Here is a 26,620-nt window from a genome sequence, read left to right on the forward strand (position 1 = left end):
GCGTGGGAGGCTGGTGTGCAGGAGTGGAAGGAAACACCTGCTTCTTCTCCTGGCAGCTCACCTTGTTGAATGCTGGCAGACGGTACCTGGGTGTCAAGGATCTCACTGGGAAGGTCTTCGTCACCTCTGGGCTGGGCGGAATGAGTGGTGCTCAGGCCAAAGCCGCGGTCATCGTGGGGTGCATCGGTGTGATAGCAGAGGTGAGCCAGCAGGCCCTCCACCCCTGCCCGCATGCCTCCTCCCTCAATCTAGAGCCACTCCCACTCATGGCATCTCGTCCCTCGCCATCCCAAAGCCTCCCAGATGGATTCCCAATGTGGTGCATGTGTGCTGTCTTCAAAGTGGCCATCACCTTCCATGGTCAACATCTGCATATGCTCTCCATGAACCTGACCTTCTTCTTCTTTTGTTTTTTAAATATTCTATTTATTTATTCATGAGAGACACACACACAAACACAGAGGAAGAGACACTGGCAGAGGGAGAAGCAGGGTCCCTGAGGGGAGACTGATGCAGGACTCAATTCTGGGTCTCCAGGATCACACCCTGAGCCAAAGGCAGACGCTCAACCACTGAGTCACCCAGGTTTCCCTGAACCTGACCTTCTGTGGGCACTGCTTCCCTTTATCCCACCGAGTCCATGGAGTACAGCTGGGGGATAATAAATATGGATAAATGAACACGGACTTCCCCAACTCAGACGGGTCACTGTCAGATGGGGGAAGCAGACATCAGTAGAGGTGTGTGCAGGAGGCTTTTGCTCAATGGTTCTCATGGCTTTCTTTGGGAATGCCAAGGAAAGGAAGGCAGGCAGGAAGAGGAGGTGAGGAGCTTTAAGACAAGCCTGGGTTGGGATGGAGGGTACCTTCTCATGGGAAGTGTATCACCTGCTTTCAGGGGGACAGGGAATGGCCCAAGTGTCCTTGCATAGGTGTCTCTTAAAGTAATTTGTATTTAAAATAATCAATATGCCATAGTGGCACATTTTGGTGGGTCTGCCCTTGGCCCCTACATGGAAAATAAGTTATAGCAACTAATGTGAGCTTTCACGGAGCACATCCTCTGGAACCTGCAGGAAAACAGCCTGTTTTCAGAAAGCCTTGACTTCCCCTTGCCCCATCCTCAACCCTCATCCTTATCTACTTTCCCCTGTATCTTCAAAAAGTGTTTGCCACAAAGAGAACCCTCCGCAACTATTTGTAATAAAATTCCCAAATAGTAAATAAGCAATCGAGAGAGAGAGAGAGAGAGAGAGAGAGAGAGGAGAGAGAGGAGTCTTGGTGATACACACTTTGTGATTTACACTTAGGTGATACTAAGCCTATTTCACACATTCTTGTACTGCTTAGGAGCCCACCTGGAGGGATGCCTGGGTGGCTCGGTGGTTGAGTGTCTGCCTTCAGCCCAGGGCTGGATCCCAGGGTCCTGGGATCGAGTCCCACATCGGGCTCCCTGCAGGAAGCCCGTGTCTCCCTCTGCCTGTGTCTCTGCCTCTCTATGTGTCTCTCATGAATGAATAAATAAAATCTTTAAAAAAAAGGAGTCCCCTTGGCTGCATGTAATGGAAAATCAAACTACAACAGCTTCCACAAATTGGGTTTTATTTTTCTCACACAGCCAACAAGCAGTGCTGGCATTGGTTCAGCAGCTCAGTGATGTCAGGGCCAGCATCTGTAGATTGTCTTGGGTTTCCCTCACGGAAACAAAATGTTTGCCCAGACATCCCATCTCCATTTAAGGCAGGAACAAGGGAGAAGGGAAGTGCCACCTATGACTGACTCTCTTTCAGCAGGAAAATAACATAAGAAACCCCTTCTGTTACCCCATTGGTCAATATTGGATAAAATGGAAGTTCTTGTCCAAAAGGGAGCCTGGAGACAGTGGAAAGAGTAGCTGTGGTTTGCTTGGACTGGGGCTGAGCACAATGTCACCCCCAAAATTCGCGTTCTGTGGGTAAGGATGACAGGAGGGGGAATAGATACTGGAAAGCAGCTCGCAGCGTCTGCTCTGACGCTGCGTTATGAAAGTGGGTGACCTACATGGGAGATGGCTTCTTCCTAGTGGAGGCTGACCCACCCGGTAAGGGCGGCCCCGTGTCTCATGGTCCCAGGTGGATAAAGCTGCCCTCATGAAACGCCACGAGCAAGGATGGCTGATGGAAGTAACGGACAGCTTGGACCACTGCATTGAGAGACTCAGGTATGGTGCAGGTAAAGTGGGGAGACCACAAACAGGGGCCTGGAGGCTGGGCTGACTTATGTGGGCCTGTGAACCGCCTGACACTTGGTCATAGGTGGTATCTCCCTGAGTGACCCCGCAAGGGGCACGCAGTACCAACATCTCAGGACCCAAAGTGGGGCTTGAACCACAACCCCAAGATCAAGAGTTTCAGGCTCTACTGACCGAACCAGCCAGGCGCCCCTTCTAATTCTGTTAGGGTTTCTCGCTGGTGTGCAGGAGGCCCTGGAGTTCCCACACTTGCTGCTAAATGGTTTTCTGGATATTCAGCCACAGTTTTGCAAAGATGGTGCCCTGTATTTCTCACTGTTGTGGCCTCAGCCCAGAGCCTGGTACATAGTAGGTGCTCACCTAATCTGTCGGTGAGGGGGAGGTGAACCTTTGAAAGATGCAATTGTTCCTCAGGGAGGCTCTGGGCTGGGGATAAGCTGATGTGCCTCCCCATTCACGCCCTGGTTGTCGCGGTGCAGGGGGTGGAGACTGGCAACATTTTCCTCTGGTTTGATGTCTTCCAGAGGTATTTTAGTGGGAATGGGGGCAGGATTGCTCTGGGGGCTGCTGATCCAATGCTGCTTTGTTTGTTTGCTTGTTTGTTTTAGAGAGGGGAGGGTGCAGGCACGTGCAGACACACACACACACACACACACACACACACACACACATGACAGGGGACAGGGTCAGGAGGCGCAGAGGGAGACCAAATCCTAGGCAGACTCCGCACTGAGCACAGAGCCCACACCAGGGCTCAATCTCATGACCCTGAGATCACGACCACCCAAGCCAAAATCAAGAGTCGGGCCCTTAACCTACTGAACCCCCAGGTGCCCCGTAACCATCTTTGGTGATGTCTACAACTTTAGGGTCACCTTGCAGGAGTTCCAGAAGGATCCCAATCAGAGCACTAACAGCAACAGCACAGACTCTGTGCATCCCCCTGAGAAGGCTTGTCACTATTGTCATCTCGGTTTTCTCCTCTGGGGCATTCTGCTCTGCTGTTCTCCTTACAGTTCTGGGTCCTCAAAGGACATGCCTCAGGGGTCCCTAAACATCAGGCCCAATGCTGACACACAGAGCTTTCGGTGACCTCCCGGGTCTCCTGCATTCTTGCCAGCTTGGTGTTGGTGGGGGTGGATAGCTGTGGGCAGGTGCGATGGGCCATCTGCTCTGCTCTGTGCCCTTCTAGAGAAGCAAGAAAAAGGAAGGAGGTGCTCAGCCTTGGTTACCATGGCAATGTGGTGGATCTTTGGTAAGTGTGGGATGGGAGTTGGCAGCCTTGGGGACATTGGGTGAACCTCCCCCTCCAGATAAGTTACCCATGGTGGCCATGTGCTCCCTGGACACAAAGCTGCCAATGTGCTGTGCGTAATGCTCCACTCCCGGATCCTGGCCTGAGCTCACATCAGCTTTCCTGCAGATGTTCTCTTGAGAGAAGAGGGCAATCCCCTCCTGGCTGGTCCATGAACTCAGGCCCTACATGTCCCTACCCCTTCTCCAGGCCAGTGCCGCCCTGCATCAGTCACCCCTCATCTTTCCCAGGGAGCGCCTAGTCCACGAATTGGACACCACGGGGGAGCTCTTGGTGGACCTTGGATCAGACCAGACATCTTGCCACAACCCATTCAATGGTGGTTACTACCCTGTGCAGCTGGGCTTCACAGAGGCCCAGAGCCTCATGGCCTCCGACCCTGCTGCATTCAAACACCTAGTCCAGGAAAGGTGATGAGGTCCCAGGGCTACTCTGGGGATGAGGAGGTGGGGCGGGCACACAGCAGGCAGGAGCTTTAGGACTGGGTGGCTCTGACCTCTGCCGGGTTCTCCAGGCCCAACTGTGTAGCCTTACTCTCCCCTGTCTGATGGGATGGAAAGCTGGCTGAGCATCATGGGGTGTGGTTGGGGGGTGACAGTGGTGAGCACAGGGGGCCTGCTCTCAGAACCTCACAGGTGGGCAGCGCTGATCACTGACTGCCGGCCTCTTGCAGCCTGAGGAGGCAAGTCTCAGCCATCAACAGACTGGCCAAGGAGAACTTCTTCTTTTGGGACTACGGCAATGCCTTCCTCTTGGAAGCCCAAAGAGCAGGTGAGACACGACAAAGGTGCGGTGACAGGGTGCCGGCCTCCCCAGGCTGGGATGGGCCAAAACCCTGGCACTGGGCATGCTCCCTTCTTGCCAGCAAGAGTGCCCTGGCAGGTGCCAGGGGAATGTGGGAGCCACAGCATGCAGGATCCACTGTGGCCCTGACCAGGCCCTCTGAAAGCTGGTCCTGCCAGGTCCTTGGCCTCTGGGCCTCCATTTGCCGTCAGAACATCAGGTGCCACAAAGAGAGTTGGTATGATGCTTGAATAGAAGCTTCAGCTGGAAAGAAAAATATAGTTTAACTTTTCTGTGAAGGAAACTTTTCTTTTTTTAAATTTAAATTCCATTAATTTACATATAGGGTATTATTAGTTTCAGAGGTAGAGGTCAGTGATTCATCAGTCTTCTGTAAAGCCAGGGTTCATTACATCGAGTGCCCTCCTTAATGTCTGAAGGAAACTTTTCTGTGAAACAGGTAGCTCATGCTAGAGGGTAAAGTTCAAAACGTACAAAACACACAGTGGGAAGTCGCCCTCCCAGCCCCGACCCTGGCACCAGGTGCCCCCCTGGAGTTGGAAGGTTCTGGTGTGCCAGTTGGAGCACAGGTGGGCCAGGCATCTGGGGGTAATGTGGATATGGATACGTCCCCACAGGGCCCCACACCAAGGGCAGCACTCACTGACTCCCTTCTTTTTTTTTTAATTGGAGTTGATTTGCCAACATATAGCATGTCATCCAGTGCTCATCCCTTCTTTTATGTGAAAACAAACAGCCCTAGTGAGGCTTCCCTATCAAAACAGAGCACTTCCATAGTCTTTCCCTGGCCTCTGTTGAAACTGCCGTCTCAAGAGGGGCATGAGTCCCCGCCTTGGGTGGGGTTGCCAGCCCTCAGACCCTCAGGCTGATTCTGTGCTGCGGGTGCTCTGACCACAGGAGCTGACGTGGAGAAGAAAGGCACCAACAAGACAGGATTCCGCTACCCCTCCTACGTGCAGCACATCATGGGGTAAGTGATGCGGTGCTGGGCACTCAAGCTGGGGGAGTCCTCGATAGGGAGCCACGGGAGGGAACCAGGGAGACCAGCCTGGGGTGGAGGCCTCAGGGTCAAGCCAAGAAGTTTGGGCTGAAGCAACACAGGGTGAGGGGATGGGAGGCCTCACAATGCTCCTGGAAGTTTGCCAGCCCATCTGTGTACCTGATGGGACCAAGGAGGGAGGCAGGGGGCATGGGGAGGAGCAAGTCAGCTGTGTCCTTGGTTCACCTCAGGTGAGGAGGTGGAGGCTCAGGGGGCTACCAGGCAAGGGGTCCCCCCCGACCAGGGGCTGGTGAAAGCAGGACCTGAGGCCACCCAGGAGCATCATTTCACCCAAGGCAAACCTGACCAAGTCCCCACATTGTCTGTTTCTCCCAACTACATTGTTTTAGTTCATAGACTTTCAGGTTGTCTGTGTGACAGCACTGAAAGAGAAAGTGTGCCTGTGTCCCTGCCCCCTGTTCCCACGGAAAGAGGGGGTGTAGATCTAAAAGGGAGGACAGAGGGGGTGTAGATCTAAAAGGGAGGACAGAGGGGGTGTAGATCTAAAAGGGAGGACAGAGGAGGGTGTAGATCTAAAAGGGAGGACGAGGACCAGAGGGAGGGGGAAACACTGAGGGGAGGGAGGGGACTGCGGGGGAGGGGAGGAGGGGGAGGAGAGGAGAAGGAAGGGAGAGGGTGCTGGGCGGGGAGGAGAGGAGGAGGAAGGGGGGTGCTGGGGGGGAGAGGAGGGGGAGGGGCTGTGGGGGAGAGGAGAAGGAAAGAGGCAGAGGTGGAGAGGGGAAGGTGGGGGCTTGTGGGGGAGAGGAGGAGGAAGGAGGGGCTTCCGGGGGGGGGGGGGGTGAGAACTGGGCGGTGGCCTCTCCACCTGCTGTCCAGGTGGTGGCTCAGGGGCCACAGCCGGGACTCTGGATCTGACACTCTGTTCACTGTTGGTGCCCATAGGCCAGGCGCCCCCGCGCTCCCCGCAGCACACGACCTACAGGTTCTGGAGCATCTGTAGGCCTCCTCCCTCAGTTCGGGGTGACACAGGCCCAGCCAGTGGGTGCGGCCAGGCTAGGAGGCCCGAGGCATGCGTCACTTTGTCCTTGCAGGGACATATTCTCCCTGGGATTTGGGCCTTTCCGCTGGGTCTGCACATCAGGGGACCCCCAGGACCTGGCAGTGACAGACCAGCTGGCCGCGTCTGTGCTGGAGGGGGCGGTCGCAGATGGAGGTGAGGCCGTGGGACGGGGGCGGGGGCCAGTCTCAGGGCCTGGGTCAGAGCTCCTGCAGTGGCTGGGGCTTCTCCGTTGAGGCAGCTCGGCTCTGCTTCCCACAGGAGACCTGCACCCCGTGGTTCACCTCCTGCTCTTCCTGGGGGACATGACCTGTCAGTTATCTGCCTTCGTCATGGAGCCGAGGCAGCAAGAACCGCTGTCCTAGCTCCGACTCCCACTTCTCTGAAGCTTTTCCGGGTCCCGGGCACTTTGTCTCCACATCTCTCTGCAGGTCCTTCGGCCTTGGCTGCTGGTTTTCAGTCCCCACAGGCCGTTCCCCATCTGCCCACATCCAGGCTAGGTGGCCTGGAGGGTCCTATTCCCCGGATTCAGGGCTGGAAATCCAGGGCAAGGGGAGCAGGTACCTGTGTGGGAGGAGCCAGGCAGGGTGCACCTGCTGGTAGCCGAGGGGCATATGCTCTCAGGGCTGCTGATTTCCAGCGAGGCTCCGAGGAGCAGCAGCAGAGTTTCCCCCAGGCAGGTAATCCCAAGAGCATAGAACCTCGTAAAAGATGGGAAAGTAATGACACAGTGATGACTTACGAACATCGCCTTCATTTTTAATTTAAAAATTTAAAAAGTGTGAGTTTGTTTAACTGAAATTTTAATGATGTGTGTGTTAATGACTATGTCACACACTTCCTGAAGATTCAGGGCTGCTCTGGTGAGCTGGTGGGAGCAGCTCCAGAGCAACACAGCTACCACCTGACTCTGCACGCCCTCCACACTTCAGCCAACTGGCCTGCCTTACTGGGATAGGCCAAGCTTCTTTCTGCCTCAGGGCTTTTGCTCTTGCCATTCCCTCCACCTAGAACACTGTTCCCGCAGATCTTTGTGTAGCTACTTCCTTCTTAGCATTTAGGATGTAGCTTGATCATTACCTCTGCAGGGAGGCCTTTGGTCCTACACTTTGAATTCCTTCACTACACTTTGAATTCCTTCATGGCCCATTGAAGTCTCTGTTCCAGTGCCCAGCACAGCAGCTGACATACAGTGAGGACTTAATAGATGTTTGAGGGATGGAGGTATCAGGCAGGGGGTTGCACACATCCGTGCGTTAATTCGTGTGATGGTTTGCATCACTGGTTCTGGAAGTCAGACGGCCTGGGGTAGTGCTGGGGCTGGGGGCTTCCCGGCCCTGTGTCTGGGCTCCATGAGGATTGCAGAACAGGTGTCTGTGCTGAGCGGCTGCCAGAGGGAGGGCCTGGTTCTGAACCCCACTGGATAGCAGCTCCCGATGCCTGGACACCCCCCTTTCTCCCTGCAGTGAACCCAGGCGTGAAGCTGCAGTATGCAGACAACATCCGCTGGATCCGAGAAGCCGCCAAGCACCGGCTGGTGAGGACTTGGCCTGGTGGGAAGCAGGGGCAGACCCTCAGCTGCCCTCTCTGAGGTGGGGTGCCACGTGCCGTGCCCAGGCTGGTAGATGGGAGCCCCGAGATGGTGCCAGTGCACCTGTGAGACAGCTCTGGCCTCCCAGGAAGCGGCAGCAGCATCTCACCCAGCAGGCCGCCAGACGAAGAAGCCCGAAGCCTTTCTAAAGGTGGCCTGGGGCCCTAGGGCACTGACCAGGGTCAGTTAGGGAGTCGCTCACCCAGTTACCCCACAAATAGCTCTCTTAAGTCAGGGCTCCTGGCTTCTTGGCTGTGTGACCTGGGGCAAGTGGCTCAGCCTCTCTGAGCCTCCCGTCTCATCTGTGCAGTGGAGATACTGGACATGGTGGACACCTGAGCTGTGGTGGCGCGCATGCTTGGAACAGGCCCTCTGGGACAGTCTGTGCACGGGGCATCGCTGGGGTCAGGGTCGAGTAGAGGGCACGCTGCTGCCTCATGTCTGGGGGTGCACTCATAAGCACATAAACATGAATTGAGGCAGTGCCGGCTGGGGACTGCTTTCTACAGACCCGTCAGGAAGGTGTCACAGAGGAGCTGAGTTGTGAGTCTAGCTCCAGATGCTGGAGCGGCCACATGACCGTCAGGGGAGGCAGAGGACCAGCCAAAGCACAGGCCGCGAGGCGGCAGCCGGCTTGGTGTGCTGAGACGAACGGAAAACGGGCAAGTGGCTCACAGGCCAGGCCTCGATGGCCAGACACTACCACCGTGTCCCTAGGGCCAGAGAGGGACCCCCTTGAGCACTGCCCCGGGTCCTGGGCTTCTGTCCCCAGCCCCACCCCACCGAACTCCTCCTTGGCCAGGGGTTTGCACCCGTGTTTCAGCCACAAAGCCCCCATGCAACAGAGGTCTCTGAGTGCTCAGAGTCTGAGACACCTGCCTTGAACTTGGGGATCTAGGCCATGGGGAGGATGGGGCTGGAGTGGAAACGTGTGGGGCCCAGCCAGAGGCAGCCTGGAGGGGAGAAGGACCCAGCCCTGAGGGAGGGGCACTCGCAGAGCAGGAAGGGACTGGCGGGAGGCGGGGAGGACGGGGGTGTAGGGAGCCCTCTGGACGCCGCTCCAAGGATACCTGGGCCATCTTTCCTGAGTTTAGCTGACGTTCTGTGGAGGTTGTATTCTCCCCACTTACCTCACACTGCCCTTTGCCTCAGGAGCGATGGTGATGGCAGAGGGCTGCCCGTTATTGACCTTCTAGCTGGGCGCCTTGTAGGGTGTACTCGGCTGAGCCGGCCAGCCTGTGCCAGTTCCTCCTCAAGTTTCTTTTGTCTGGATCCAAGACGTCTGCAAGTCTCTGCGGTGCTGATTTATACTATCATCCTTCCCACAGGGCTGTGGCCACTGGTGTGGGAGCAAGGCCAGTAGTTAGCAAGCGTGAGGGCGGAGGAAGCAGCTCAGCCGGCCGCGCTGGCCGGCGCCAGGGCCCCGGCTGGGCTCTATTTTCAGGCCCATGGTCCGGGTGGGCTGGCTCCACCACCAGCTCCTGAACCTTACACCCTGTTCCAGGATGAGTGGCCAGGCAGCTCAGGGAAACCCCTACATCCTCTTTGGAGAATCCAGGGTTTCTCAGCCTTGGTGCTCCTGACGTTTGGGGCCAAATCATTTCTTTTTTCAATTGTGGCAAAACGTACGTTACCATAACGTTTTGCATTTTACCCATTTTTAAGGTACAACTCAGTGGCTTTAAGTACACTTACATTGCATGCACCCGTCACCACCATCTGTCTCCAGACGTTTTCACTTCCCCAAGCTGAAACTCTGTCCCCATGAAACATGACCTCCCTCCCTGCCCCCTCCCCCAGCTCCTGGCAGCCACCACTCCTCTAGGGACCTCATGCAGGGGAATCATGCAGGACTTGTCCTTCTGTGACCGGCTTCTTTCACTGAGCATGATGTCCTCAAGGTTCATCCACTCTGTAGCCTGTGTCAGAATTCCCTTCCTTTTCTTTTTTTTCAAAGATTTTATTTGTTTATTCATGAGAATACACAGAGAGGAGAGAGAGAGAGAGAGAGAAAGAGAGAGAGTGAGAGAGAGAGAGAGGCAGAGACACAGGCAGAGGGAGAAGCAGGCCCCATGCAGGGAGCCCGACGTGGGACTCCATCCTGGGTCTCCAGGATCACGCCCTGGGCTGTAGGCGGCGCTAAACTACTGAGCCACAGGGGCTGCCCTCCCTTCCTTTTCAAGGCTGAGTAATATTCCACTGTCTGCATAGAACGTATCTCTTTTGCTTATCTGTTTATCCGTCAATGGACGCCTGGGGTGCTTCCACATTTTAGCTATTGTGAGTAATGCTGCTGTGAACCTGGGGGTGCAATACCTGTGCCAGGGCCTGGGGGCTGAATATGACCTTATCACGGGGGAATGTTGTGGGATGTTTGGCAGTACTACCCCCATGCTGGCAGCACTCAAACGTGTCTCCAGTTGTTGCCACATGTCATCCTGGTTGAGACCACTGTACCACACAAGGATTCCTACCATCCTGAGGGGCTGCATCCTGGTGAGTGGGTCCACAGGTGCTCGGCTGTGCCACCTACCACCCATGTGGTCATGGGCAGGTCACTCAGCCTCTGTGCCCCAGTTTTCTCATCCATAAAGTGGAACCCAGGATGAGAATTATTAGCACCTTCTTTATACATTCACTAATGGGTGAATGTGCAGAGTACTTGTAGTTGTGCCAGGCACAATCCAAATTTGCATTAATTATAAAAATAATATTATTTTTATTGGAAGGACTCAAGCAGGGATATGAGGTAACATCCCTAGAGTCAGAATCTTGGAGCCTCTTCCTGGGGTTAACCCTGGAGGTGCTGCATCTCAGAGGGATGTCTGGGGACCCAGACTGCATGTGGACATGCAGGGAGTTGGCGCGGCAGCCTAGTAGTCTGGACATGAGGGCCCACCTCAGGCCCACAGACCATAGAGCTACCATACACCTTGGGGTCCTCCAGGACCTCCCTAAAGGGGCCCATCTGGCTGCTGGTGGACCTGTTACCCAAGTCTCCCATGGCATGTCCCTAGGCCATTGAGGTGCTTCTTCTCTACTTTTTCTCTGCAGGTGGTGGGGTCCCAGGCAAGGATATTGTACTCAGACCAAAAAGGCCGTGTGGCCATCGCTGTGGCCTTCAACCAAGCCATCGCTCGTGGGAAGATCAAGGTGACCAGTCCTGTGCTGCAGGCAGGAGGCCCCCTATAGGCTCCTTTCCATCAGTGCTGGCACGGCCCTAAGGCCCCGTGCTCTGTGTTGGTGTCAGAGGAGGGGCAGGTACCTGGGGACCAGGAGTGATAAGGCCTGTCCTCAAACCCAGCCTCTGGTATGTTCCCTGCTGTGTGATCTTGGGCGAGTCAGATGCCCTCTCTGAGCCATCTTCTGTTACAAGAGAATAATATTAACCTCAAAGCCTAGGTATGAGGATCAAGCGAGTCATCAGTTCTTGAATTATCTTTTTTTAACAATTATATTTTTATAAACCATGACAAACTTCCCTGGCTTTCTCCCACATTCCCCCCAGTCAGCCGGCCCACGTGGAGGACACAGAACTCTGGGCACACTGGTTTGGAGGGCACTCTTGCTTCTGTTCTGTAGGCCCATGCACAGAGTTCTTGCTGGTATCCCCGTGTTTGGGAGTGTTAATGATCAGATGTGAAAGGGAAATCAGGTTGAATGAACATGAAGCCTGTCCTGGTGGCTGGTTCTGGTGGCAGCAAGGACAGCAGCCCCCAGCCCATCTCAGGGAGCGCTGCCAGAGCACCCTGCTCCATGTGCTCTGGAAGATGGGCAGCCTGCCAGGACATCTCTCCAGGCACCCTCATATCCAGGTGTTAGGCCTGGTTGGCACAGAAAGCCATTCATTCCACCTGCTTGATTGAGCACCTCCTCCATGCCAGGTTTGTCGTGAGGTACTGGGGACCAGTGGCAGAGAGCAAAATAGACAGGATCTGGCCTCATCTACTCACTAGGGAAGGGAAACTGATGGTGCAGGACAAAGGCATAAATTCAGAGGGAAATGAGATGGTGATGAACATAACAAGAAACTGAATGTGGGTGATGGGGTGGGGTGCTGGCTTAGAGATGTCAAGGAGGGGTGACATGGTGGGGGCAAGTGGTGACTTTGGATGGGTAGGGGTGACAGGGTGGGGGTGAAGGGGAATGAGTGGTGACTTTAGATTGGGTAGGGTTGAGTGGTGACCTTAGATGAGGTGGTCAGAACAGACCTTCTGAGTTGCTGGTGAAGAACTGAGACCTGAATACCTGGAAGATGCTAGAATGCCTGGGGGTTAGCAGTTCAGAGCACATGTGAAGAGCAAGCTTGGCCTGTTTGTTCAAGGAAAGGAGAAGAGAGCCTCCCATTCAAAGCAAGGGGAGTTTCCCTTCCAGCAAGGCACCTCTTCCTGCACAGGGAGCCCGGTGGACCTGTCCTTAGCCACGGCCCCACTCAGCCTTCACCAGGGCTGTCTGTCTGCCCCTTTTTTTAGAGCGCAGATGCAGGGGAAAGCCCAGACTCTAGCATACTGCATGCGGATCAGTCCCAGCCTGTCCACTGTCCAGCTCTAGGGCATTGGGCAAGTTTCTTCTCCTCACTGGACCTCACTTTCCTGTCCATGTAATAGGCATACCTCTCTGGATAGAGTTGTCGAGACTGCCCAGGGCGCCAACGCAGGCATAGGGCACGGGTGGCCTTCACAGAGAAAGGACCCACCCCTGTGAGATCTGTTAGTAGGGATTGGAAGCCATCAGAAACACCTATGCTTCCTCTTGTTGAAGAAGGTCTGTTTCCAGGAAGAGGGACCCAAAGGGCTCCCGGTGTGTGCCAGGAAGCTATGGTGGACACCATTGCTGACATCTCATAACCTTCCCTGCTGCAGGCGCCAGTGGTCCTGAGCCGAGACCACCATGACGTGAGTGGCACAGACAGCCCCTTTAGGGAGACCTCCAACATTTATGATGGCTCTGCCTTCTGTGCAGGTGAGGAAGACAAAAAAGTCTAACAAAATTTTGTTAATGTTGGATTTGAATTTGTTTAAAAATCAATAGACTCATTTATTCAGTCATAAGGCTCCAAAAAAAAAAATGTTCTGGCATCTGAGAGACTTGGCATTGGGTGACCAGCCCAGCACACAGGTGTTTCTGGGAACTGGGATTTCTGGTTTTAAACTGGGCTAGTGCCAGGCAAAATGGGACAGTTGGATGCCCTAGACTTGGGTGTGCACCTGATCCTGTCACTTGCTGAGCGGTCTTCAGCAAGGCATTTAAAGTCTGAGCCTCAATTTACTCATATGTAAAATGGAAATAATAGCACCTACTTCAGAGATGAAGAATGAAATGAATTAATATGTGTGCAGTTTTAGGTCAGGGTCCTGCAGGCAGCACTCAATGAAGATTATCTGCTATGGCTGCTGTTACTCTTCTGCTTCTAAACCCACTACAGTTATAACCATCACAGAGGCTGCTGGATTCTAGTCCTGGCATAGCTTGCTCATTCCCAACACTTGGGGGCTCCTTCCATCATGGATGGGATCCCAAGGAAAAGAGGGGTACCCTCAGGAACCCCATCTGTATCATTTTTTCAAGGAGTTGATATATTTCATATAAGTTATCAAATTTATAGGTATAAAGTTGTATACCTTTATCTTTTTAATGTCTGTGGGGTCAGTTGTGATGTCTCCTCTGTCATTCCTGATATTGGTCATTTGTGTCTTCTTTCCTCTTGATCAGTCTGGCTAGAAATTTATCAACTGTATTGATCTTCCCCCAGAAAGAAGTTTCTAGTCTCATTCATTTTTTTCTATTGCTTTTCTGCTTCCAAATTCATTGATTTCTGCTCTAATCTTCCTTCTACTGGCTTTGGGTTTAACTTGCTCTTCTTTCTCTGGCTTCATAAAACAGAAGCTGAGGTTACTGATTTGAAATCTTTTTTTTTTTTTGACATAAGTATTTAATGCTCTGAATTTTTTAGCTGCTTTAGCTGCATCCTGCAAATTTTTATATATTTTCATTTTCTTTCAGTTCAAAATATTTGTTAATTTCTCATAAGACTTCCTCTTGGATTCATTGGTTACTTGGAGGTATCTTTTTTAATCAATTAATTTAAACTTTTTTTTTTTTTTTTTTTTTTAGAAAAAGAGAGAGGTGTGTGAGGCGGGGAGGGACAGAGGGGTAGAGAGAGAGAAAGAGGGAGAGAGGGAGAGAGAATCTTAAGCAGGCTTCACTCTCAGCATGGAGCTCAAAACAGGGCTCAATCTCATTAACCTGAGATCATGACCTAAGCTGAAATCAAGAGTAGGACATTTAACTGAGCCACCCAGCCACCCCTAGAAGTATCTTTTTAAATTTCTATGTTTCAGGAGATTTTTCAAATACTTTCTTACTGACTTCAGGTTTAATTCCATTATGGCCTGAGAACTTACTTTATATTTGTCTCTTCTTTTAAATTTGTTCAGGGTTGTTTTGTGGCCCAGAATATGGTCTATCTTGGTGCATTTGAGAAGAACATATGTTCTGCTGTTATTTGGTGGGTTCTACAGATATCAGTTAGGTCAGGTTGGTTGATAATGCTGTTCTGGTCATCTGGATCCTTACTGATTTTCTGCTTAATTATTCTGCAAATTACTGAGAGAGAGTGGTGAAATCTCCTGTGTTTGCAGATTTGTCTGTTTCTCCTTTCAGTAGTTACCTATCTTTGCTCCAAGTATTTTAAACCTCTGCTGTTGGGGGCGCCTGGGTGCCTCAGAAGTTGAGCATCTGCCTTTGGCTCAGGTCATGATCCCAGGGTCCTGGGATCGAGTCCTGCATTGGACTTCCCACAGGGAGCCTGCTTCCCCCTCTGCCTGTGTCTCTGCCTCTGTGTGTGTGTCTCTCTCATGAATAAATAAATAAAATCTTTAAAAATCAATCAATCAATCCCTGCAGTTAGGTGCATGCTCATTTTGGTTTCTGATGTCTTCTTGGAGAACTGACATCTTTATCATTATGTAATGTTCCTCTCTGTCCCTAGTTATATTCCTTGCTCCAACTCCCTGATATTAATATAGTTTATATTCATATCTATGGCCACTGTAACAAGATACTGCAAACTGAATGGCTTAAAACAACACAAATGTATTCTCTCACAGCTCTGAAGGTCAGAAGCCTAAAATCAGATTCAGTGAGGTAAAGCCAAGACATGGTCGGGCGTGACATCTCAGGAGGCCCGAGGGGAGAATGTTTCCTGGTCTTTATCAGGTTCTAGAGATGCATTTCTCCCATTTCACTGCCCAGCATAAGGAGGAGAGTGGTCGTAGGATTGTCTCTGATCTTCTCTGGGAGTACCTGCTTGGGTTTTTGGAGGGAGAGCTTGCTAGGACATGCACACCCCCTTTTATCTATGTCCTAAGGGCCTCAAGGTTTCAGGCAAGCTTATGCTTGTCCTTTAGCAATTTGTTAGACACACATGTAAGGTGACGAGCTTGGGTTCTGTTTCCCTGTGCAAGGGCCTGTATCTCCCCAGATCGTAATTACTTAGTTGCTGTGGAGCCTCAGTTCTCTGATGGGGTCAAGGACAGTCATTAATTTGTACTTTGTCCTCCACCCTTATTGGTTTTGCTTTGTTTTAAAGGTCAAAGTGCCTCTCTTTGGCTCTCTGTATCCATGAGCTAAAATCAGTACCACCACCCCTTTAATTCTTCCATGCTTTCTGCTTCTGGAGCACTTTGGCATTCAGTGCCAGAGTGTAACTATATGGAAGGACTCAGGTACTTGTCACTCCTCCGGCTTTGCTTAGCTCTGCAAACATAAGCTATTGCTATTTCGAGAGTCTGTCCTTTGTTCCCTATCTGACCTTCAGGCCCCCAGCCCGCCTCATTCAGGGAGTGATGGGTGGTGGCCTCTGTTTCCACAGACATGGCTGTGCAGAACTTCGTGGGAGATGCCTTTCGAGGTGCCACCTGGGTCGCTCTTCATAATGGCGGGGGTGTCGGCTGGTAAGGTTTTTGGAGAACTGGGTGCTGTGGGTGCCGGCTGGTGTAGAGGTCTCGGGAATTCCCTCGTGATCCTGGGCCCTGCCTCCCCTGAGCTCCCTCTGCTAATGGCTTTGCTGTGATGTTCTTCGTGTGAGCTGGAAATCACAGGACATGGCCCAGCCACTCTACCTTTCAGGGCCTCACCTGTCACGTGGGACACAAACGCTGTAAGAACCGTACCTATGCTTATCATATCAGTTTTCCCTTTGCTTTCACAGATGTTTTCCCAGGAATTCTCAGTGCCATCCTGGGCCAGGGCAGCTGGGCTGGGAGGCGGGAGACCTGGATTCTGGGCTCTCCTGGGGCCCTGGCTTACAGGTCTGCCCTGGCAGGCCTGTTTCTAGTCTGTGCCATGAAGAAATTGGGGTTTGTGGGAGGCTGATAGTTGCCATTCCAATGTGAAGGCAACTATCTGCTATAATTCTGCACCCCTAATTCTAACACGTGGGGGCCTTCCCACACCACCAGACAATTCTCTGACACAGTCAACTCTATTCTTACACTATCTGCTCAGAGATGGCACCAGATGCCACAGGGTAAGGGCCTGGTCCCACAAGGATGACACCATTTCAGGTGCCAGTTGCAAGTCTAGGTTGTCACCTGTGCATATGACCGACTGGCTACAAATCAATAGCTTCCCTGGGATCCATTAATTTGCTGAAGCAGCTCACAGAACTCAGGAAACCACTACCCTCACTAGATTACCACTTTATTACAAAGGATAGCAAAGGGTACAAGTCAACAGCCTGATGAAGAGATACATAGGGAGAGACCCCAAACAAAGCATCCTCTGTCCTTGCAGAGTTTGGGGCCTGGCACAGTGGCACGTGGAAGTGTTCTGTTCCCCAACCTAGACCTTCTCCAAACCTGTCCTTTTAGGTATTCATGGAGGCTTCATTATTTAGGCATGACTGACTAGATTATTGACCCCTGGAATCAACCTCCAGCCCCTCTCCCTCCCTGGAGGCCTGGGAGTGGGACTGAGCATGCCAATCCTGTAATGATAAGGTTGGCTCTGCTGGAAACTAGCACCCACCCCCCCACTCCTCAGAGGCCCTACGAGAGTCACCTCGTTAACATAACAAAGGATGCTTTATTTTATTTATTTATGTATTTATTTTTACGAAGGACACTTTAACTGCTCTCAATGCTTACAAAATTCCAAGTGCTTTAGGAGCTCTGTGCCAGAAATGGGACGAAGACCAAATATTTCTTATTCTAAATCACAATTATCACATCCACAAATAAAAAATGACTAATATTTATCATATACAGGCGATGTGGCAAGCATTCGCTAAAATTTTTGGATCTACTGTCTCACCTAATCTTAGAAGAAAATACATTTTACAGATGAGGAAACTGAGGCACCAGGAAGTTAATGAGCTGCAGCCGACCCAGGCCTCGCCTCTCCTCAGACCTTGGGAAGCTGTCAGGTCTGGGCTCTCGCCAAGGTGGACTGCCAGCCGTGGGGGCAGCAGGGGGTGCTGTGGCTCTGGGGAGGAGGGCAGCTCCTGGCAGGCTCGGAACTGACCTCTGAGTCCGTTCTGGCCAGCAGAGCTGGCCTTGCTCTCCAGGGCCAAGTCCCCAGCACTGGAGCTTCCCAGAGCATTGTGATGGCAGGCTTCGAGGCCAGAATTCCAAGCTGTAGCCCAGTCAGGCGGCTCTAATGAATGGAAAGTGTGACGGCAGTGCATGTTCTTTCCGATATGGGGGCTGGAGAAAACAGGAAGGAGAGTGCCTGGTTGTGGGGTACCTGACATTTTGTCCCTGGATTTGCTGAATTGGTGCTGGAGGTGAAGAGGATGAGGTTGGGTCACATGCCCAAGGCCACAGCTGGTGGCAGAGCCAGGATCTGAACCCAGATCTGTCATACCCCAGGAGTCACCTGTCATTGTCCACAGAGCCACAGAGGGCTGGAGGGGTGAGAGCAGAGCTGGCCTCAGAAAGCATCAGTGACATGAGGGCCTTGGGGCAGGACCCCCTGAATAAGGTGCTCCCAAGAGATGGAATGCTCCCCACCAATTCCCAAGTTGCTCCCACCCCCTGGCTCTCCCCAGGGTCTGCAGACAGGACTGCAGGAGGGCCACATGCGGGTGCCAACACCTGGATCCTGGCTGTCCCCGGGGGCTCTTTCAGAAAGTGCCTCAAATTCACCTTGGACTCCATCATGCTCACACACCCACATAATTTAATCCGTCCGATACTCCTGCAAGTCTGACTGCGAAATCAGCAGGGGAAAAAAATTTCAGCCTCAACCGTTCTGGCTCCGGGAAGAAATATCTTTCAACTTGTCAGCTAATTTTTTTTCTTTGTTCTATACAAATCCATTTCTAAGTTATGAGCTCTGTCTGCTATTTCTTGGTTTGTATTTATTGAGAGAGAGCAGGAGCAGGGGAAAGAGTGATCACTCCTTGCTGAGCAGGGAGCCAGATACAGGACTTGATCCCAGGACCCTGAGATCATGACCTGAGCTGAAGGCAGTTGCTTACCAGACTGAGCTACCCATGTGCCCTTGCTCTCAGTTTTTACATCTATTGTCTCCCTGTTTTAGAGCACTTACGTTTCCAAGACAGTCCGCATTGGGTGTGTGCTATCTTCCTCTTCCTCTGTCTTCTTGGAGCCCCTCTTTCTGGTTGCTTGCTTTTTTTTTTTTTTTTTTTGCTTTTTTTTTTTAATTGGAGTTTAATTTGCCAACATTTAGCATAACACCCAGTGCTCATCCCACCAAGTGTCCCACTCAGTGCCCATCACCCAGTCACCCCAACCCCCGCCCACCTCCCCTTCCACTATCCCTTGTTCATTTCCCAGAGTTAGGTGTCTCATGTTTTGTCACCCTCACTGATATTTTCACTCATTGGTTGCTTGCTTGAAGTCTGTCCTCATGCTGTCTGTCCAGTGGTCCTTGCTGTCTGCTTGTATTTAGAGAGGGCGCCCACACACAGTGTGTGCATGCACCTTTGGGCCATGGGCTGCAGAGCAGGAGAGGTCAGTGGTCAGTCTCTGGTTTTAGGCTGGCTGGTCTGCTCAGTAAATGCAGTTCCCGCCTCCTTGTAGAGAGGGTGTGGCCAATTCTGTGAGCTATTGGAAGGGACAGGGCTTCACTGTTGGGTGTTGAGACTTCTCAGTCCATGTTTTCATGGTCCCTCTGTTACCCTCAAATGTTCCTTGTGACCTCACAGCAAGATACAGCCTAGGGAGTCCACATCTTTGAGGAATAAATACATATATTTGGTCTGACATCCTTATCCTGATACCAACATTTTGTCCTCACTAAGCGATGTCTTAGAGAGCATCTCAAACTTGCATGTGCATAGGAACCCCTTGGAGAGCTTGTTAAAATGCAGAGTGTGACTGGTAGGTCTGGAGTGGGGCATAGATTTAGCGAATCTGGCTCCTGGTGATGCTGCTTCTGCTGGCCCAAGGATCACTCTAAGTATTCAGGGCTTGTGTTGCTCACTGCACTGTCTGTGCACATAAATCTCCTTGACCCCCCCCCCTCCCCAGTGCAGCAGGGGTGTGTAGTTTTGTGGCAAAATTGAGAGCATGGACTCTGAAGTCAATTTTCTGCACAAATTTGTTGAGCTTCGTTTTTTATCGACAAAATGGTCATAATGACGCAACTGCTTTATAGGCTGGTGGTGAAGATTAAACAGTGAATGGCTAACGAACGTTACATGCTTCTAGAGTTACATGCTAACTCATCTGACAGCCACAACAGTCCCCTGTAAGAAATAGATGCTATCTAGGTTTCAGAACAAGCTACTTTTGCAGGAGGACTGGGCTAAATGCATGTGCTAACCTGCCAAGAGCTACCTCTAGAGGACCCCGAGCAGTGCCTGGCAGTGTCATGCCTCCCATAAATGTTATCCTTTTTTTTTTTTTAAGATTTTATTTATTCATTCATGAAAGACAGACAGAGAGAGAGAGACAGAGAGAGAGACAGAGAGAGAGAGAGAGGGAGAAGCAGGCTCCAGGCAGGGACCCCGATGGGGGACTCAATCCCAGGACCCCGGGATCACACCCTGAGCCAAAGGCAGACGCTCAACTGCTGAGCCACCCAGGTGCCCCCTTAAATGTTGCTTTAGAAGACATACCTCTTCCTTCCCAAGTTAAGAAAAAACATAAAAACATGCTTCTAAACTTTATTTATCATATGCTTTTGACTTTTTCTTCCTTTAGTACATTTGGCATGAATTTTTCTTTATGTGACATAGGGCTCTACTTTTCTGGTTTTCTCGGAGGGACAGCTTGTTGTCCCAACTCCATTTGTGAGCAGCCCCACGTGCTCTGCTGATGGTGATGTTGCCTTTATCGTCTGTCTTCTTGGGCTCAGTGTGCCGAGGTGCCTCCGTGGGTAGGGATGGTTGAGGTCACATGGAGCTGAGTGGCTTTGCTCTCTAGCAGTCTGGGCTTCAGGCCCCCAAAACAGAAGATGAAGTTCTAATCTCCAAAAGTCCTCTCTTGTTGAAGGACACACTGAAGTCCTTGCTTGGTGACACTGGCTGGCATCTGCTTTCCCCTCTGTCATCCAACATCAGCCCCTGACAGGTGACCAATGATGACCCTGGATCCACTCGGAGGCTGGTGGATGATGTGACAGGAGCCTGCTGGTTGGCACAGGGCTGCCCAGCTGTGGGCACACACGCTGAGGGCAGGGAAGGGCTCAGTTTCCACACCTAGAGTGGGGTGTACAGCTGGCTCCTGCAGCAGAGGGCTCCCCACCTTCTTGGTGGGAACTGGCTGAAATTGTCAGTAGAGCCCAAACTGGGCAGAGAAGCCCATAGGCCTGAAGGATCTAGGGCTGGGGAAGCTAGGTGCACCTTTTGGGTGCAGGAAGGAGAAAGAGCAAATTTGCTGGGAGTTGGGACTGAAAGGCCAGATGCTGTGTTCTCAGGAGTTCGCATTGGGCAGTAAAGTCCTGGCAAGTGCCGACCAGAGGGGAGAGCATTTCCTAAGTATGTAACACAAGGGGTTATGAGAGGTGTAGTGATGCTAACTGAGCAGGAACGGCAGCCAGGCCCAGTGTAGGCCTTGATTGTGACACCAGGGGTGAGGATGAGGAGCCAGGAGTGCCAGGAAGGAGAGGGCACTCTCAGCTGATGGCTGGAACTGCAGGGCAAATGTGAGAAGTTGGATGGCATTAGCACACTTAACTAAGATCACACAACACCTTTTGAAGAAATGAATGAACACGTGGTCATATCACATCTGTGAGGTGGGGTGATCCAAATGGTACTCAGGGGAATCTGTTCGTTAGGAAACAAATACTGAAAATAAAGGAACTCAGCCTTCAAATCAAGTTATCAGGACCCCCAAATACACCTAAAGCAAGCTGAAAGAAGAGGTAAAGAAAATAAAGAGGGTAAAGAGAAATCTGGGGGGATGACAGTTGAATTGAGCTGCACAAGAGCCCCCCCCCCCCCCCCCACCGAGGAAGCGTATCTTTATGGGATGCACTCAGAACCGCAGAGAAGGTCACCTATGGGAGGGGACATGGTAGAGTGTCCTGATGGTGAGTGTGGGGTGGATGGGGTAAAGCATGAAGGGGCAAGTGGGGAGTGCAGAGCCCAGTGGGTCCTGCATCCCCAGGCTGGGAGAGGGCCGACGGCTTCCCGGGCTGGAGGGGCCAGCCACACCACCCTCCTGAGCCAATGCTTCCAATGGGTTCCCAAAATGTGTGTGCACTGCTGTGTGCTCCAGGCAGGGGCAAGCCTGGAGAGTGACCTGAAAATGTCTCTGCCTCTTGCAGGGGGGAGGTGATCAATGGAGGATTTGGCCTTGTGTTGGACGGGACCCAGGAGGCTGAGCAGAAGGCCAAGATGATGCTCAGCTGGGATGTCTCCAATGGAGTAAGTCACACCCAGGCCTTTCCACTGGCCTTCGCTGCAGACCTGAGAGAGACTCTGCTTCCTTCTTGCCCAGAAAACAGTCCCGCTGCTCCTGCTTACTGTTGTCTCCTCTCCAGCTACTGCTGGATCTCTCCCTCCATTTTGGGGGGCTGTTGCTGGCTCTCTTTTGTGTCTTCCTGCCTCTGAGCCTACTCCTCCAGGGCAGCCTCTGTCTGCATGGGGATGGGGGCTTCTCTCCCAGTGAGAAGATGCTGATGCTGATGCTGAGCTCCTCCTTTTAAAGTGCTTTCTTTCTAGCCTCTCTGAAGTCAGGTCAGAGTGGGCAGCTCTGCAAGGCCAGGCAGCGGTCACCCTCTCTGGAGTGCACATGTGCATGTGTCCGCGCGGGGGCCCACTCCTGCCTATGACCACTTCACAGGCCACGAGAAGGGGTGGGGGGCAGTGGTAATGGGGGGATGTGTGCTGGCAGATGGGAGGGTAAAGAGAGGGGTTCTGCATGCAGGAGCCCACACAGCTGGATGTTCGGTCAGGGGGTGAGCGTAAGAGAGAGGGTAAGAGGTCCCTGGAGGGGCTAACTCCACAGGGGCTCCCAGCAAGGGGGTAGTCTTCACCCCAAGGGCTGCAAACCAGTGAGGGGAAGGAGGGAGAGGCAAGCATGGCAGCAGGGAGGCCGGGGAAGCCCTGAGGAAGGAGGTGGAGAGAAGGGGAGGACTGGAGAGAGATTCTAAGGCGGAGCTGAGATGGAGGCAGATTCCCTGAGGATGGTTCCCAGACACCTGGCCTGGGGCCCTGGCAAGGAGGCGAGGTCTTTCTTGGACATGGGGCTGGGTCAAGGGATGGCCGGTCTCAGATGGGAGAGGCGGCTTATGGGCTACATAAGTGGTCCAGCCAGGAGAGGGAGGTCTGAGCTGGGGCGGGGGTGGGGGAGAGATGCCAGGGCCCCACACAGCACAAGGAGGGTCCCTGAAGCCAATGAGGGCGGGGACTTGCAGCCCAGCAGCAGGGTGTTCAGAGTGACCCCTGCGGGCCCTCTCCTCACCCTGCCACAGGTGGCTCGGCGCTGTTGGTCTGGGAACCAGAAGGCCTACGAGATCATCCGCCAGGCGATGCAGGATGACAAGGGCCTGGTGGTGACCCTCCCGCATGAGGTGGCAGATGAGCGTGTGCTCTCACAGGCCCTGCGGCCCTGAGATCCTTGGATCCCTTGTCCCCCCTTCATCCCTATCCCCACCTCACAGCCACACCACACCTGTCACTATACACCCTGGTCTCCTGGCTTCGTGGTTTCACACATGAGCCCTCATCTGGCCTCACAACACCCTGGAGGGTGTGCCGCTACCATGGGCATTTTATTTTACAAACGAGCCAGCAGAGAGCAGAAGAGATGGGACCGTTTGTCCCTGACCTCTGGGAACCCTGGATGGGCAGCAAAAGTCTTATCCAGGCCCAAATCCTCCAGCCCACCACAGAGTTGACTCCATTATCTTCTGCGGGGGGGGGGGGGGGGGGTGGTGCATGCCCCAAATACTGGGCATCAATCAAGTCCCTTCAAAGCCCCTGCCATTCCTTCTCCCACCAGGGGAGCAGGGTTTCCTTTGGCCTGGTTTTTATCACCACTCTGCCTCCTGTCTGCCTTCCAACCACACATACAGTTGCTTTTCGGTCTGCTGGCCTGTCTAGCTGTCTGTCACGTTCTTTCTGGACCTTGGTGCCTCCAGCTGTGAACCCAAGGAACGTGGCCAAGCCCTGGGCTCAGAGTGACCAGGGAGGAAGACAGGGATTAGGAAATAAAGGATTAGGAAAGAAAGGAAAGAAGCCATGGAAGGTTCATGGGGAGGGTGGCCATGGGTGGCCATGGATGGGGGTGGGGCTCTGCACTATAGACTCCATGGTACTTTGTGGGGGCGGGGTGGGGGTAGGAGAGAGGAGGGGCACCCCCATGGCTGGCACAGCAAGAAGCTCAAGAAAATGCAGCCCAGTCCCTTCAGAGGGAGTGCCTTCCGGACTCTGCTTGGGACCAGGTGTCCTGCAGGAGTCCTACTGGGCCTGAGGCTGCGTTCTCGCACCCCTCCCTCAGATCCCTGACTCTGGTACTGGCTGGATCCATAGCCCAGTCTCAGGTGCAAAGCCCCCAAACAAAGGGAATTATGTGGTCATGCTTTTCCAGACCTTCCTTTTGAAGTAGACACCCTCCCCTTTTTAAGGATTCCCCTACTTTTAGGGCTTGACTTCTGGTTGCCTAATGTCCTAATCCTCTGGGGTGCTGCAGGCTTTGGGTGTGAGAGGCTTCCCCCCTGTGACCACCTAGCCCCTTGAGCTGAGACCAAGGCAGGAGAAGGATACAAGGTAGCAGTGGGTGGGGGTGTGAGAGAGTGGGGAGAAAGATCCCCAAAGAGAGCGCTAGCCTCTGATGCCAGAGGAGCATACCCTGGAGTGAGGCCATTTGTCTTGTTTAGCTCACACAGTGGGACCCAGGCCAATCAGAACAAGCCCCTTTGGGGAGGGGACTTCTAGCTCCTCCCTCCAATCCAGGCAACTGTGGCATCACCCTGCTGATCCTAAGGGACCAGGCCTGGGAGATGGGGTTAGGAGGGGGCGGGGGCTGGGGGACTGCTTCCCTGTCCTTAGCAACCAGTGAGACATCCCCTTTCCTCTTTTTAAATCGAGGTATCGTTGACACACAATCTTACATTAGTTTCAGGCATACAACACAGTGATTGGACAAGACTTCCCCTTTCCTTTGTAATTAATTAGGCTTTAGAAATAAAAAGCCAAGACTCCAACAAAACTTTGATTTATTAGTTTATGTTAATTTATTTAATGGAAAAGGATTATACAGGCCAAATATTGCTTTCTGGAGTCCAGTGTGTGGGTGTGTTTCTTTTATAAAATAAAAATTTCTCTGACAAACACCCACCATTTGCTTCAACGTGGATGGAACTGGAGGGTATTATGCTGAGTGAAATAAGTCAATCAGAGAAGGACAAACAGTGTATGTTCTCATTCATTTGGGGAATATAAATAATAGCGAAAGGGAATAGAAGGGAAGGGAGAAGAAATGTGTGGGAAATATCAGAAAGGGAGACAGAACATAAAGACTACTAACTCTGGGAAACAAACTAGGGGTGGTGGAAGGGGAGGAGGGCGGGGGGTGGGGGTGACTGGGTGACGGGCACTGAGGGGGGCACTTGACGGGATGAGCACTGGGTGTTATTCTGTATGTTGGCAAATTGAACACCAATAAAAAATAAATTTATTATTTAAAAAATAAAAATAAAAATTTCTCCTAAACTAGTAAGTGGATGTGGGGGCCTGGCAATCCTTAGCTTTTTCCTAATCCTGCCTGCCAGGACCTTGGAGATCATGGCCTCTCTGAACCTCAGTTTTCTTTTTTTTAAAGATGTTATTTATTCATTCAAGAGAGTCACAGAGAGAGGCAGAGACACAGGCAGAGGGAGAAGCAGGCTTGCTCTGGGAAGCCTGATGCAGGACTCGATCCCAGGACCTGATCACGACCTGAGCCAAAGGTGACGCTTAACCGCTGAGCCACCCAGGTGCCCCCAAACCTCAGTTTTCTATGCTATATAACAGAGTGTAACACCTGCATCTCAGCAAAGGACTCTGGTTCTGCTTTATTCTTACCCAGGTTATAAAAAGCAGCCAAGTGAAGGGATGAATCTCCTGCCCCTCTTCTCCTCCCTTCCCACCCCACCTACTGATGTTGAGGCCTACTCCCTCCCCTGTAAACATCCAGAGCCAAGCAGGGAGTCAGACTGAGTGGCCCTACCACATGTGCTGGCTGTCCAGGCCAGGAGACACCCCCCCCCACCCCCCGCCCCATGACCTCACTGTGCAAAGCAGGGCACCTTTGACTACACATCTCCCTTTCATTAGTTACTGGCATTAACTCAGCCCCTGGAGTTCAGTGACAAATGACCACCTTAACAGAGAATTGAGAAAGAGATTGGGGGATGGGTGTCTAAGGAGCCATGCCTCCCCCCGACACCTGCAAAGAGGAGACCAATCTAGCTGGGGTCTGTGTCTTCAACCACTCCGCACTGTTTATGTCCTCCCTAGTGGCCACTCTCTTGTGCCCCGATTTTGTCTGGGCAGTAGTATATGCATTAAAACATAGTTGATTTTCAAAGCTGCTTTGTGATTAGGAGTGACCACTAACCCTGTCCTGGTCATGAGATGAGGCTGGAAGTCTACAGGGTAGGACTTCTGAGAAAGCGGATATTCTTTAACAAAAGTGGGCAGGTGAGGCTGGATTGCTTTTTGCCCTAGGTCCTTCCCCCTGCCAGAACCTTGGGTGTGCTGCCTGGAAGCAAAGCAAGCTTGCTTTCAATGGCCACAAGGGCCACAGAAGCACATGGAGGATGCTCATGGGAAGGCAGAGCTGCCCTGCCTCTGGGCAGCGTATGGAGCTGCTGTACCAGCCTCGCTGGCTCCGCTCCAGACTCTGTTATCCTCACCTGTTAAAGCCATCCCAGGAGGGCTTCTGTCATATGCAGCAAGCTCAGTACTAAATCCCTACATTGACTGTCAACAAGTCTCCATGAAAGCACCCTGGGACATGTATCTGTGTGAACATTCCCTGTTCCTATGGAGAAACAAAGAGGATATGTTCAACGTTAAGACCAGGACAATCTTTCTTTTCCCATCCAGCACCTTCCCTTAAGGACAGCCAGGTAGGGCTCAATGGCCAGCTTCAGGCCATGGCTCAGGTGGCGGACAGCCATGTGCATGGGCCTCAGACCCCCTCTTGGTTCCATTCCAAG

The 26,620-nt window shown here is 52.4% G+C and overlaps 1 protein-coding gene across 1 annotated transcript in view; it reads left to right on the forward strand.

Moving 5' to 3' along the window:
• UROC1 (urocanate hydratase 1) overlaps positions 1–24,627 on the forward strand; it is a 40,730-nt gene extending 16,103 nt beyond the window's left edge. Inside the window, exons 8-20 of the mRNA XM_041762861.1 lie at positions 57–200; positions 2,111–2,199; positions 3,422–3,484; positions 3,775–3,954; positions 4,218–4,315; positions 5,246–5,318; positions 6,440–6,561; positions 7,872–7,942; positions 11,051–11,149; positions 12,859–12,958; positions 15,870–15,951; positions 21,740–21,839; positions 22,889–24,627. Of these exons, the coding sequence (XP_041618795.1) occupies positions 57–200; positions 2,111–2,199; positions 3,422–3,484; positions 3,775–3,954; positions 4,218–4,315; positions 5,246–5,318; positions 6,440–6,561; positions 7,872–7,942; positions 11,051–11,149; positions 12,859–12,958; positions 15,870–15,951; positions 21,740–21,839; positions 22,889–23,029 (1,362 nt within the window). The 3' untranslated portion in view covers positions 23,030–24,627. The remainder of the gene's footprint in view (positions 1–56; positions 201–2,110; positions 2,200–3,421; positions 3,485–3,774; positions 3,955–4,217; positions 4,316–5,245; positions 5,319–6,439; positions 6,562–7,871; positions 7,943–11,050; positions 11,150–12,858; positions 12,959–15,869; positions 15,952–21,739; positions 21,840–22,888) is intronic.
• Positions 24,628–26,620: the final 1,993 nt, after the last annotated feature.

The sequence above is a fragment of the Vulpes lagopus genome, chromosome 7 (assembly GCF_018345385.1).
Source record: "Vulpes lagopus strain Blue_001 chromosome 7, ASM1834538v1, whole genome shotgun sequence".
Lineage (NCBI taxonomy): Eukaryota > Metazoa > Chordata > Mammalia > Carnivora > Canidae > Vulpes > Vulpes lagopus.